Below are 14,699 nucleotides of genomic sequence, written 5' to 3'. Positions count from 1 at the left end.
CTTTAGAGCAGAAATCATCCTTTATTGTAAAGGCTTTTCTTATAATTAGAGCTATCAAAAAGTGAAATGGAGTAACTCATAGTTTTCCCTTACTGGAACTCTTCAAGAAAAGACTGATCATTTGGGATATTTACTATAGATTCTTGTTCAGTTATAGGTTGAACTAATTGACTTCTGATCTATTTTTACACTGATGTTGTGATTTTTCTCTCCTACCATTTTGTTGACCCTAAGAGCCAAAAGATTCTGAAGGTTTTCTGTGATTATGTTCAGCAGATATTAAAAAAAATCCTAATATATAAAGGAAGATAATTCTCAGTATTCACCATGTAGGAGAGACAATAACCTTTGTATTTTGATTCCTCAACTGAAAATTATGCCATTGCTAAAACTGTGATTGCAACCATGAGACTGATTGTTTTTGCCTCATAAAAATCTATGATATGGGGTGGCTAGGTGGCTCAGTGAATAGAGCACCGGCCCTGGAGTCAGGAGGACCTGAATTCAAATCCGGCCTCAAACACTTAACACAAAAACTAGCCATGTGACCTTGGGCAAGTCACTTAACTCCAACTGCCCTCCAAAAAGAAAAAAAATCTATTATATGAATGTTGACAAATATACTTTATCAGTGGCAAGGAGCCTAAAATAAGCATTCCTGATATATTCACATTTTTATCAAATATTCTGTCAATCAGTAGATATAAAGACATACCTAAGTAGCATAATTTGTGTAAGTTTTAGGAAATACCTAGCTGGTTAAAAACTTGTGTGTGGGGGTTAGGATAGCTATCTTCAAATATTTGAAAGGCTGTCATATAAGAAGTCAGCACTCAAAGTAGGTAGGGCACTGGGCCTCAAGTCAGAAGACTTGAACTCAACTCTGTCCTCAGATAATTGTGACCCTGGACAAGTCATTTAACTTCTGTTTGCCTTGTCTTCCCCATCTGTAAAATGAGGATAATAATAGCACCTCCCTCCAATGTTTTTTTTTTTGAGGATCAAATGAGATAATAATTGTAAAGCATATAGTATATCTGGCACATAGATAGTAAATACTACATGAATGTTAGCTCTTATTAGTGTCATTGTCATTATTACCCTGTGGATTTCGATGACAGAAGAAATGATTGCAAGTTATAGGATGGTAGATTTAAATCTATTATATGGAAGGCAGATCTCCAGAAATAAAATGGGCTGTCTTATGAAGTACTGAGTGAGTCCTTCATCACAGGTCAGAGGTTGTGTCTTGGATATTTTAGAGAAGATTCTACATTGGGTAGAGTTTTGGACTAGATGGCCTTCCAAGTTGAAGATTCCATGAGCTTATTGAGTGCCTTCACCATTCAACAAAACAAGCATTCATTAAGTACCAGCTACATGTGCGGTACTATGCTAAGTTCTGGGGGTATAAAGACAGGTAGAACACAGTGCCTCGAACTGTGCTAAAACATGTGCCTAGAAATGTGTAAAGTTTGGCCCTGGCAAACGGGAAAGGGAAGGCTACAAAAGAGAAATGAATGATGCCACCTGCCTTTGAGAAACTTAGACTTTTATTGAATAGACAGGATTCGCATACATGAAACAAGTGGTAGACCAAATAATAATTTATAATAAAGTGCTAGGTAAGGTGGTTCAGACTTTAAGTTCCATTACGTTAAGTGGTTAAGTTAGGAAGCTCAAATGCTGTAAAATTTTGAAGTCAGAAGGGACCTTAGAGGTCATCAAAATTGTGAACTCCTTGAGCAGGGACTAGGGCATTAGACATATTAGGGGCTTAATGCAGGTTTGTTGAGTGAATGCTAAATGGAGCATCTAGGTCAAACTTTTTCACCGTCTGGATGAGAAAACTGAAGCTCAGAGCCCTTTCCCATTTTCCTTTCATATAAGAACCACTCTCATTCTGGCATAATTTCATTGAAAATGCCTTTGTACCATTACCCATAAGAAATCTCTTTTCTCTCGGGGCAATTCATATAGTTAAATTAACTGCATTAAAATATTAAAATTAGTAGTTCTCATTGGAGTTTGGATCAGTTCATGCAAGGGTTACTAGGTAAGAGGAGCTCCTATATTGAAGATTGTGTAAATGATTTAGCAAATCTCTGGTGTATCCTTTCCTCTCCAGCCCCTCACCCCCACTCCCCAAACAATTTCAGTCAGCTGAGTTTTCCTTAAGTTAAACTGATGCATAGGGAGGACTAGAGAGTAGTTTTTGTTCAAGATATCAAAGGGTTAAATAGTTCCTCTCTGTGTGTAGTTTCTGTCCTTCTCACTTCTTCTATATTAATGTGCTCACAGGGTGGACTGCTAGGAAGGAGAACATTTATGATCATTGGGCATTTGTTTCACTCACATCATATTTTTAGGATATAACGAACCAGATCTCCCACAAACGTTGAAAAACAAATAATTAGTCAGCTTCAATTATGTCAGAATTGCTTCTCTTACTTACTTTCACAGCAATGTTTACTATCAGATGAAGGCCATTTCTGATAAACTATGGAAATATAATCGCTACCGTTACATCATGACTTATCATGAGAAACCGTGGCTGCCTCCACCCTTCATCTTCTTGAGCCATATATGCCTCCTATTCCATTGTCTCTGCCATCACCGAGCCCCAAATGAATTGGATCAAGAAGAAGGTGATGTTGGATTAAGTAAGTATTAGATAGCTTTCTGACTTGAAAAACCAAGGGCAGTGAGATGAAAGTTATGACATATAGCTCACTGCAGATGAAATCTAGGTATACAGTAGGAGGATAATGGGTGGTTAAAATGGTGATTGGAAATTAGCAACATCTGAGTAAATCTGTCATTATTTGTCTATGGGGCATATGATCCATTGGTGGTGACTAAATCAAGAGGAATTCTTTGTAGCAGAATGAATGGGCAAGGCTTGATTATAGTTGGATAAAGAAAAAAAATTGTGATAAATGTACTACTAATTTATCCATAAACACAGAGTTCAATGTAGCAGTAGTAGTAGCAGCAGAATCAGCAGCAGCAATAACACCACTAACACCACCAGCAGTGTAAGAGAAAGGAGGAAAAGGAAGAATAAGAAAAGAAGGATTTGGAAATGAAGATTCCTTCAGAAACCCCAAAGCTTGTTTTATCAACATCCAGGACTCAGAGAATAATGTCCATGACTTGCCCTCACTTTCCTAAAAAGGAAGAGGCTTTGAACAGACAGAAGTGAAATTAAGAGATAAGGTAGAAATGGCGAAGCTAATCTTTGTTCAGTTTTTTTTTTGTTTGCTTTTTGGAGGGCAATTGGGGTTAAGTAACTTGCCCAAGGTCACACAGCTAGTTTTTTTGTGTTAAGTGTCTGGGGCCGGATCCGAACTCAGGTCCTCCTGACTCTGGGACCAGCACTCTACTCACTGTGCCACCTAGCCGCCCCCTTTGTTCAGTTTTTGATAAATGCATAATCCTATTTTTGGGTAAGGGTAGTATGGTACAGTGGTTATAGAGGGCCAGTGAGTCTGGGGCTGGTCCTGAAGAAAATTTTTGTGTTTTAGGATATATATGTTAGGGACTTTCTGGCTGAGACCAGAGAATACATTCCTATTTACTCCATAGATACAGATTACCAGTTGTTACAAAGCTTTTGTGGACCTAAGTACAGGAAAGGTTTACTGACTATATCTTGTGTTGAAGAATCCTAACTCCTCCCGAGTTGGGTATCCTTGCTGGACTTTGGGGAGAGTGAGAAACCAAGGCAGAACCTCCACATAGCTGCCAAAGTGGTTTTCCAGTGTCGAACTTTTGCCTCAAAATATGATTAGCTATTTCCCAGCTGGCACACTGGACAGAATGCAAGGTCTGGAGTCAGGAAGACTCATTTTCCTAAGTTCAAATCTGGCGTCAGACACTTCCTAGTTCTATGACCTTGGACAAATCATTTAACCCTGTTTGCCTCAGTTTCCTCATGTGTAAAATAAGCTGGAGAAGGAAATAGCGAACCACTCTAGTATCTCTGCCAAGAAAATCCCAAATGGGGTCATGAAGAATCAAACCTGACTGAAAACATTATCACATGTAAGCTCCTCTGCTTGGTTTTTGAAACCCCTCACAACCTAGTCTCAACTCACCTTCCCAGCATTATTATACTTTGGTTACCCTCTTGAACCCTAAATCCTGCCAAAATGGCCATCTTGTTGCCCCTCACAGACAATAGCTCATCTCTCATTTCTTTTTCATTGTAGTGTTAATGCTGCTTTCAGCTGCTGTGAAGGTATAAGACCAATAACACTAGCCCATTGAAGGGCTGCTAGCACAGGTTCTTTGATCTGCTTTTCTGAAGGAAAGGCAACTTCAAAGGCGTTGAAAATCTTACTGTAATTAAACAATTTAGACAGATAAGTAGAAAGAAGTGAGTATCCAAGAAAGAATCCAATAGACAGGGCTCCAACTGTCTAAAAAAAATAATAGAACTATTTATACACATCACCAGATTAGGAAACACCAACATCTGGGTTCACAAAAGGTGGGGGTCCCTTAACAATGGCTACCCAGAGTCTCATCTGGTATATAAACAAGACCTCATGTGAAACATTCTTCCCATGAGTGAGCCCCAAAGCAAAATCACACCTCAAATATTTATACACTTTTGACAAACAGGTTCAGAGCCAGAAGCCATCACAGCCTTCCTGACTCAGTGCCTAATTGGCTTAGTACTAAAAGGTGTGAAAGCCTCCCTGTAAGCAAGCCTCCCTGTAAGCAAGCTTCTCCCCCATGGCAATATAAATCTCCCTGAATATATATGGTCTCTGTGCAACTCAGCATGGAATGTATCACAACTGGGTCAGAGTTCAAAGCAACAAGACATCTATGATTGAAGTACCCATGTACTTTTAGACCTGGGAACATGGCTCCTGTTCCAAGGGAACATAGGCTTATTAATGAACGGGAAAGGTCTTATATTCCGTTAACCCCACATGCATTTGTATCAGTTCTTTCCCATGCTTGGAATTCGTCCCACCTTATCTTAACCTTGTAGGCTCCCTTGTTTTCTCTAAAATTCTTCTCCCTTGTCACTTTCTACACGAAGCCTTTCCTGATCTCACCTCTCATCACCCCCACTTCCATTTATCTTGAATTTATTTTGTATTTGTTTATTTGTTATTATCTTTTACTTCCTTGGATAGAATACAAGCCCCTCAAGATGGGAGACTTTTATCTTTGTCCTTTTTTCCCTAGTGCAGTGCCTAGCACACAAGAGGTTCTTAATAGATGCTTGTTGATTGATTGGTTCCTGAATGGCTTTCCCCTGAAGTATGTGTGGTTAGAAATTCATCTTTCCCCAGAACAAAATAGCACAGAAGCAAGAACCTGTTTGCCACTCTTCCTGTGTTTCCTTCAAGGCTAACCCCTAGATAAATGACATTTTTGGTGACTTCAGTTTTACCACTGTCCAGGAATAGTTTCCCTGCTGTGCCCTGTCCTGCCAATAGGTTCATGGCTTTTCAGGGCTAGATCCCTTATTTATACAAGCCTGGGACCCTGGGGGTTGCTAAGTTATCTCCTTGTAAGAATTCTCCAGGAAAACTCACTCATTTTTTCCCCTAGGTTAGGACATTGCTTTATAACATTTGAAATTCTGATCTCGGTGGCTCTGCTGTGTTAGACAGAAATCTGCTTTGTAGTTGGAGGAACAGCTGTTGTTTGCTGGTCTGCAGCATTTCTTCTGGAATGTGTGGTGTATATATAGAGAGTGATGCTTTGATTTTTCTGATTTACCCCTTGCCTGTTTAAAATGGTGAAGGAATAGGTCCTGAACGAGGCTGATCATCCACACATGCCTTTTCAAGCTTTCACAATCATTCGATCCAGTTGAACAAACATTGTTTAAATGTCTACTGTGTGCTAGACACTGTGGTAGGCTCCAGATGTCTCCCATTGCCCCCCAAATTATTCCTACTCACAAGGAACTTCCATTCTACTGGGAAGGGAAAGGGGAGGGAAATGACAACATGTAACATGGATATTAAGTAAATAGGAAATAAATACTAAATTCAGGCTATGCTTTGTTTTAGCTTCTCTTTGGACGTGACTTTGGGCAAGTCACTTAGATTACCTATCTGGCCTTCAGTTTCCTTCTTTATGAAATGAAAGAGTTGGCTTAGATATCTGTGAGATCCATTTCACTTCTAGCTATGAGTTGGCTGAGAAATGTGCTTGAGTCAACAGGAAAGAAGAAAGACTGGTTAACATATGCTTGTTGGCATATTTAAAGAGACCACAATATCCCAGGCACTGCACTGAGCACTTACCAGTGTTCTTTCGTTTGATCTTCACAACAGCCCTGAGAAGTAGGTACTATTATCCTCATTTTACAGCTGAGAAAACTAAGGCAAACAGAGGTAAAATGACTTGCCAGGGTCACACAGCTAGTAAGTGTCTGAGGCTGGATTTGAACTTAGGTCTTCCTGACTCCCTACTCAGTCCCCAGAAGGAAGTTGTACTCATTATTTTGTCATGTGATAATATAACAATAATTCCAAGTTTTATATTCATTACAATGAGGTTACTTTATATGGTGTTTCCCTATTAACTCTCTTATTATCAGAGGACAGACACCCTCTGAAATCCCATCTTAGCTAACATATTGTTTTTCAGTCATGTCCAACTCTTTGTGACCTCGTTTGAAGGTTTTTGGCAAAGATACCATAGTGGTTTACCATTTCTTTCTCCAGCTCATTTTATAGATGAGGAAACTAAGGCAAACAGGGTGAAGTGACTTGCTCAAGGTCACACAACCACTAAGTGTCTGAGACCAGATCTGAATTCAGGAAGATGGGTCTCTCTGACTCCAGGTCTGGCTTTCTATACACTGTGCCATCTAGAAGCCCATGCTATCATACTCTTAATGCTCTCAGCCTGTAATTCACAGTTCTGAAGGAACAAGTGTTTTGAATTTAAATCATTGGCCTGGGGTTTTAACGAGGTATGCATCTCATTCTGCAACTTCTTGTTTAAAGGGGTCAGAGCTAGGATCCTTGGCTTCCTGGTAGATGAGGTTTGTTCCTATCCTTCCTTCCCTGCTCTCTTCCCCCTGCCCTCTTTAGTCTTGGAATTGCTTGTTTCATTTAGAATCTCTCTTCCCCAGGTTAAATTGAAGGTCTTTGAATCCAAGGCACATGTCCGGCTCCACAATGGAGCAAACCCAGGCACTGGCTGCAGAACAGTTCTGCCCTTCGAGGGCTGGGTGGGTTGAGACTGCTAGAGGAATGTGTCAGTCATTGACTTGAAGTCTTTGTTGGATTGAATGGGACTGGGTCAGGTCTAGATCAGAGCATGTGCTGGTCCTGTTATGATCAGGGTCCTTGTGCCACGAATGTGACATTTCCGTGCCACCAGATTTCTGCCTGTGTATTGTTGTGTTTACCTGGACACTTTCCCTCCAACGTTCTGCACGTTGAGCTTGGCTTCTGACTACTAATCAAGTAACTAATGTTAAATGTAGGAATATAGTGCCACCAGGTGGACATTAACCAGAAAACATGCTGTATCTTTCCAGGCTGCTGATGTTGGGGACCCCAAGAACTTAGCTATGACACTTCCAAAGTTCTTTCTGACTCAGCTGGTGTTTCTTAACACAAAGAGAAGCCACGGAGGATTCTTCTCCTTTAAAATGTCTCATAATTAATCCTATAAATTCTTACTATGGTTGATTAGGATTTTTATGCTGAGTTGTAAAAACTTCCTCCTCATCCTTCCCTCCCTCCTTATTTTCCTCCTCTTCCCTTTCTTCTTCCTTCCTCTCTCTTCTCCTTCCCTCCATCTTCCTTCCTCTCTCTTCTCCCTTCCCTCCATCTCTTCCTCTTTCCATCTCTTTCTCCCTCTCTCCTTTCTTTCTTTCTTTCTTTCTTTCTTTCTTTCTTTCTTTCTTTCTTTCTTTCTTTCTTTCTTTCTTTCTTTCTTCCTTCCTTCCTTCCTTCCTCCTATACTTTCTTTTCCTTTCCTTCCCTTTCCTTTCCTTTCTTTCTAGAAAACTTAACAATCCAAAATCATTTGCCTTATATTTTTATTATGTAATTTCTAAAATTTTTTTGTTTTAAAAATGTGCTGATATGGGAATATATTGAAGAGAAATACCTGTTTTTCGTTATTCCACTGTACATTACTTCACCTGTTTATAGAACAAAGCAAAAAACATAATTTGAGGGGATTGGTCCATCCCAGGAAAGAAGTGCCAAAGAAAAAGAAAAACCTTTTAGTAAATAACTATCTCCATGCTCAGAAGAAATAACTCCCCAGACACGTTATCAGTTTCTTTCAAAGGTGGGGAAAGACCCTGTCTAGTAATCGGTGTTCTATATTACCTCATTTCCTCAGAACTCTATTTAAGTGAGGAGGATCTCAAGAAGCTCCATGGCTTTGAAGAACAATGTGTGCAAGAATACTTCCATGAGAAGGCAGAGAGCCTGAACTCTAGCTGTGGGGAGAGGATACGAATGACTTCTGAAAGGTAGGGTTTATTTTTTTTCTTTTTTGCTTAAAACTTAACTACCACGAAAACTTCATGAGAGGTCGTATGGGGACCAAGACAATGGGAAGACTGGTTATAAAAGGTTCATCGGGTTCCCAAAACTTCCCAGTAAAACACAGTATGAATGCATCAGTAATGGTTTTTGGAGCAGTGTGCAGATGAAGGCAAGACCACAATGCTTATTCCTGGTCTATTGAGAAAGCTTTGCTTTAACTATGACCACAAATTGCTTCCCTCACCTTAACTGATATTGGAAAAATGGACTACTTTTGTATGTTTCAGTGCTGCTCTGCCACTGTGACTGGAAAAAGCCCAGCTCAAAAATCACTGCACAGAATCATGGGATTGAGAGTTGGAAGGGATCCCAGGAGTTGTCTACCCCAACTCATACATAAAAGACTTCCTCACAGCAACATAACAGACAAAGCGTCCTCTAGGCTCCACCAGAAGACCTCTAAGGAGGGGGAGTTCTGTATCTATCTAAGCAGCCCATTCTGTTTTTGTAAAGCACCTGTGGTTGGAGAGTTTTTCCTGATAGCAAGCCTAAATTGGCCTTCCTACAACTCCTACCACTGTTCTTGGTTCTGCCCTCTGGGACCAAAGAGAACAAGTTTAACCCTTTCTCTATATGATAACTCTTCAGATACATTCTCTTTCCAGGTTCTGTCTTTTCCAGGCTAAACATACCTAACTCCTTCAATAGATTGACTAGAACATATTTTGGTGGTTCTTGACCATCTCTGTTGCCCTCCCGTGGATGTCCTCTGGTTTAATCTATGTCCTTTTCAAAAGGCATAGGCATCCAGAATGAGCACAATATTCTAGATGAAGTCCGATGAGACAGAGTACAGTGGGACTATCACTTTGCACCCCATCCTTAGAAGCTATGTCTCTCTTAACACAGGCCAAAAATAACGTTTCTTTTTTTTGCTGACTCATCACACTGTTGACTAGTATTTTTTAAATGGTTATTTTTAACATTCTTAAAAATTTTTTTTTGAGTTTCAAATTCTGTCCCTCCTTCCACCCCATCATCAACCCACTAAGAGGGCAAGCAATGTGATATTAATTATACATGTGAAATCATACGAAATATATTTCCATATTAGCCATGTTGCAAAAAAAAGAAAAATAAAGGAAGTGAAAACATTATGCTTCAGTTGGTACTCAGAGTTTATCTATTTTCTTTCTGGAGGTGATAGCATTTTTTATCATGAGTCCTTTGCAATTATTTTGGGTTATTGTACTGATCAGAGTAGCTAAGTGTATCACAGTTGATCACCTTTACAATATTACTGTTACTGTGTACGATGATCTCCTGGTTCTGTTCACTTCACTTTGCATCAGTTCATGTAGATCTTTTCCAGTTTTTATTAAACCACCTACTTCATCATTTATTATGACACAATAATATTCCATCACAATCATATACCACAGTTTGTTCTGCCATCCTCCAATTTATGGGCATCCCATTAATTTCTAATTCTTTACCACCAGGAAAAGAGCTGCTATAAATATTTTTGTATATATACATGTTTTCCCTTTTCTTTAATCTCTTTGAGAAACAGACTTAGTAGTGGTATTTTCTAGGTCATAAGGTATGCACTCTTTTATAGAACTTTGAGCATAGTTGCAAATGATTCTCCAGAATGGTTGGATCAGTTCACAACTCCACCAACAGTTCATTAGTGTACCTATTTTTCCTCTCCCCCTCTAGCATTTGTCATTTCTGATAGGTGTGAAATGATATCTCAGAGTTGTTTTAATTTTCATTTCTAGATCCAGTCACTAGTGATTTAGAGCATTTTTTATATGACTATAAATATCTTTGATTTCTTCTTCTGAAAATTGCCTATTCATATTCTTTGACCATTTATCAGTTGGTGAATGGCTCATTTTTATAACTTAACTCAGTTCCCAATATATTTGAGAAATGAAGCCTTTATGAGAGAAATTTACTATAAAAATTTTTGATATTACTTCATTGTCTATAGTGTCCTTTAGCAAAATGTAGTTTCCCTGATTATCTCTTTTAACTAGGTCTGTTTATGTTTTTCCTTTGTCAGAGGTCAAAATTACTACCCTTGCCTTTTTTACTTCAGCTGAAGCATAATGATTTCTGCTCTAGCCTTTTATTTTAACTATGTGAGTGTATCTTTCTGTTACAAGTGTGTTTGTTTTAAACAACATATTGTTAGATTCTGATTTCTAATCCATTCTGCTACCGTTTCCATTTTATGAGTGTATTCATCCCATTCATATTCACAATTTATGATTACTAATTGTCTATTTCCCTCTATCCTACTTTCTTCTGTTTTTTTTTTTCTTCTCTCTTTCTTTTTATCCTGGCCCTCCTAAAATATCTGTTTTGCTTCTGACCATTTCCTCTCTTAACCAGTTCTCCTGTTTATCACCCCCTTCCTTTCTCTTATTGCCTTCTTCTCCAACTGTTGAGTAAGATAGATTTCTATACCCAACTGAGTGTGAAATATATTCTTCACTCTTTGAACCAATTCCAACGAGAGTGAGGTTGAAGTATTGCCTGTCTTAGCCCCAATTTTCCTCCCTATAGTAAAAGCTCTTACTTGTGTGCCCCTTTTATGTGAGACGATTTTCCCCATTCTTCCTCATCCTTTCATTTTCTCTCCGTGCGACTATCTTTCTTACCCCTTCATTATTTTTCAGATCGTCCCAACATAATCAACTGACACCCATGCCTTCTGTCTGTGTAAATTCCATCTAAATGCCACAGTAATGATAAAGTTCTTAGGTGTTACATGTATGCTTTCCCCATAATTCTTATATAAACAGTTTAAACTTATTGAGTTCTGATTTTTCTTTCATATTTACTTTTTTTGTGCTTCTCTTGAGCTTTGTGCTTGAATGTTAAATTGTCGATTCAACTCTGTTCTTTTCATCATTAATGTTTTCTAATCTGTAATAATATTAATAGTATATCAGTATTAATTATATCTTAACTAATATATTATACATAATATCAATATAATTATATAGCTAATATCAATATTAACAATATATAATAAACATATAATAAAGTCCTTTATTTCATTAATGTCCATTCCCTCTCACCCCTCCTCCCATCTTGTCCTCCCTCCTCAAATGATTATACTCAACTTTGCTGGGGAGGTGATTCTTAATTGTAATTCAAACTCCTTTGCTTTCCAGAACATCATATTTCAAGTCCTCTGCTCCTTTAATGTAGAAGCTGGTAAATCTTGTGTGATCCTTACTGTGGCACCACAATATTTGAACTGTTTCTTGCACTTTGCAATATTTTCTCTTTGATTGGGAGCTCTGTAATTTGGCTATAATATTTCTGGGAATTTTCATTTTGAAATCCCTTTCAGAAGGTGATTGGTGGATTCTTTCAATTTCTATTTTACTCTCTGGAACTAAGATATGAGGGCAGTTTTCTTTTATAATTTCTTGAAATGTGATGTCGAGGCTCTTTTTTTATTGTGTCTTTTAGTTAGTTCATTAATTATTAAATTATCTCTCCTTGACCTATTTTTCAGGTCAGTTGTTTTTCTGATAATATAGTTTACTTTTTCCCCTCTATTTTTTCATTTTTGACTTTGTTTTATTGTTTCCTAATGTCTCATGGAGTAATTAGCTTCCATTTGTCTAATTCATATTTTCAAGGAATTATTTTCTTTAGTGAGCTTTGTATCTCTTTTTCCACTTGGCCAATTCTGCTTTTTAGGGAGTTCTTCAATGAATTTTTGTGCCTCTTTTGACCATTAAACCAATCTTGTTTTTTAAGTTTTTTTAAAGTTTTTTTTCTTCCTCCTTTACCAAGCTATTAATTCTCTTTTCATAATTTTCTTGCATCACTCTCATTTCATTTCCCATTTTTCCTCTATTACCCTTATCTGTTTCTTTAACTTTTCTAGGAACTCTTCTTGGAGTTGCTTACAATTAGCATTTTTCTTTGAGGGCTTTGATTCTAGTTATTTTACATTGTTGTCTTCTTCTGAGATTTGTGTCTTGGTCTTCCTTGTTACTGTAGTAACTTTTTATGGTCAAATTCTTTGTTGTTGTTTTTTGCTCATTTTTCCAGCCTACTTCTTGATTTTTAACTTTATGTTAAAGTTGGGCTCTGTTCACCTTGGTGTATTGGAGGGGGAGTCACTGTCCTAAGCTTTAGGCTTTTTCATACTGCTGTTTTCAGAGCTAGTTTTGGGGGTCTGCAATTTAAATTTTTTTTTTCTTTTTGGAGAGGGAAGGCAGGGCAATTGGGGTTAAGTGACTTGCCCAAGGTCACATGGCTAGTAAGTGTTAAGTGTCTGAGGCTGGATTTGAACTCAGGTCTTCCTAACTCTAGGGCTGGTGCTCTATTCATTGTGCCACCTAGTTGCCACTAGGGTCTGCACGTTTTTGATGCCTCCAAGGTGTTGTAATTAGAAGACAGGCATGGTCATTGCTCTTCCTGTCTGTGCTGTGATTTTTACCAATGCTCCCCTGCATTTGCAAGCACCAATGCTCCCCTCTGCCTTGAAACTGCAACCTTGTCCCTAGTTCCTTGTGACCAATTCAAAAAGCTCTTCTCCACCCTGGGGCTGTAACCTAGAACTGTTTATGAACAGTAGAATTGACAAACACTGCCAGATCCTGTACCTAGGGCCAATAAAGGGTCCCCTATAGTCTCTTTCTGACCAGTTGTCCATCCCCCTTACCATCTCTGGGTTGACAGCTCCTGAAGCTGCTGTTGTATCCCTTTCCCAAAGCCCATCTCAGTGTCACAGACCTCTCCTGAAGACCTCCCAAGTTATCTTAGGATGGAAAAATGTCTTACTCTAACCTTGTTTTGGCTTTTCCACTCCAGAATTCTATTTGAGGTGGTATTTTAAAGTTGTTTGGAGGGGAATGTTGGGAGGGTTTGACTGGGTTGTTGCCTTTGCTACTGCCTTATATTGAGCCTGTGTAGTTCATAACTCTTTTCCTTCCCTCCAATATCACCTCTCTCATCTTTTTCAGAAAAATTAATATATATTCCTCCCCCATCTAATATTTATGAGGTAGTTTTATTGTACCCAAGTACAAGATCTCAAATTTATCGCTATTGAATTTCATCTTGTCAGACATAATCCATTGCTCTAGCCTCTCAGGATCCTTGCAGGATCTTCACTCTGATCAAAGAGTGAAGGGTCTGTACATTTGATGGCCATATACCAACTGTGCCTTTATCTAAGGCATTGATAAAAATTTGAACAGCACAGGATCAAGCACAAGTCCCTGGGGAGCTTCCACTGAAGACACCCTACCATGTTGACCCGGAGCCATTGGCAACTACTTTTTGAGTCTGGCCATTCAACCAGTTTTGAATCCTCATGGTATTATCATCTAACCCAGATCTTTGCATTTTCTGTGCAAGAATACCACGAAATTCATTCTTCAAAGCTTTCCTAAAATCTAGGTGAATCATATCTATAGCATTCTCCTACTATTTCAATATTCTTGTCAAAAAGAGGAAATGAGGCTAGTTTGTTTGTGGCTTGTTCTTGATGCAATTGTCTTGGATCTTTGTAATCACAGCTATCCGAGACACTCTCCGACAATTTTTTTTATTTTAAAGCAATTGGCATTAAGTAACTTGCTCAAGGTTACACAGCCAGCTATTTCTGGGTGTGGTGCTAAGTATCTGAGCCTGGATTCGATCCCAGGTCATCCTGTCACTGGGGCTGGTGCTCTTACTCGCTGTGCTACCTGGCCGCCCCTATTTTTAGTTTTTAACATTCATTTTTATAAGTTTTAAATTTTCTCCCCCTCCTCCTCTCCCCTATCCCCAAGACAGTGTGCAATCTGATACATTCCTATTAAATATATTTTTACATTAGTCATGTTGTATAAAAGAATTAAAATGAATGAGAGGCCCTCTCTTCTTTCTCATGATCTTTCAAACAACAGTGGCTCAGTAGTCATATCTGCCAGTTAAGTTTTTAAGTCCTGAGGTTGTAATCATAATACTAGCTAGTATTTAGATAACACCTGAAGGTTTGCAGAGTGTTTTACATATGTGATCTCACTTGAGCTGCATGACTTTGTGGTGATGTGCTCTTATTATGTACTACTTAATAAATTAATAATCTGAGGAGGAAAGATTAACTTGCCCAGGATAGCAATTAATCCCTAAGGCAGGATTTGAACTCACTTTTCCCTGGCAGTAAAACAAATGCTT

At 38.5% G+C, this 14,699-nt stretch overlaps 1 protein-coding gene across 1 annotated transcript in view; it reads left to right on the top strand.

The window, feature by feature from the left end:
• The window catches only part of TRPM6 (transient receptor potential cation channel subfamily M member 6), a 209,344-nt gene that overhangs the window by 134,638 nt on the left and 60,007 nt on the right, over window positions 1-14,699 (top strand). Inside the window, exons 24-25 of the mRNA XM_069084606.1 lie at window positions 2,464-2,663; window positions 8,347-8,479. Coding sequence (XP_068940707.1) covers window positions 2,464-2,663; window positions 8,347-8,479 — 333 coding nt within the window. The remainder of the gene's footprint in view (window positions 1-2,463; window positions 2,664-8,346; window positions 8,480-14,699) is intronic.

The sequence above is a fragment of the Petaurus breviceps genome, unplaced genomic scaffold (assembly GCF_028583685.1).
Source record: "Petaurus breviceps papuanus isolate PSGF00001 unplaced genomic scaffold, PetGlider_PUasm1.0 175, whole genome shotgun sequence".
NCBI lineage: Eukaryota > Metazoa > Chordata > Mammalia > Diprotodontia > Petauridae > Petaurus > Petaurus breviceps.
Note: the sequence above shows the minus strand (reverse complement) of the source record. Positions and strands in the feature narration are given on the sequence as shown.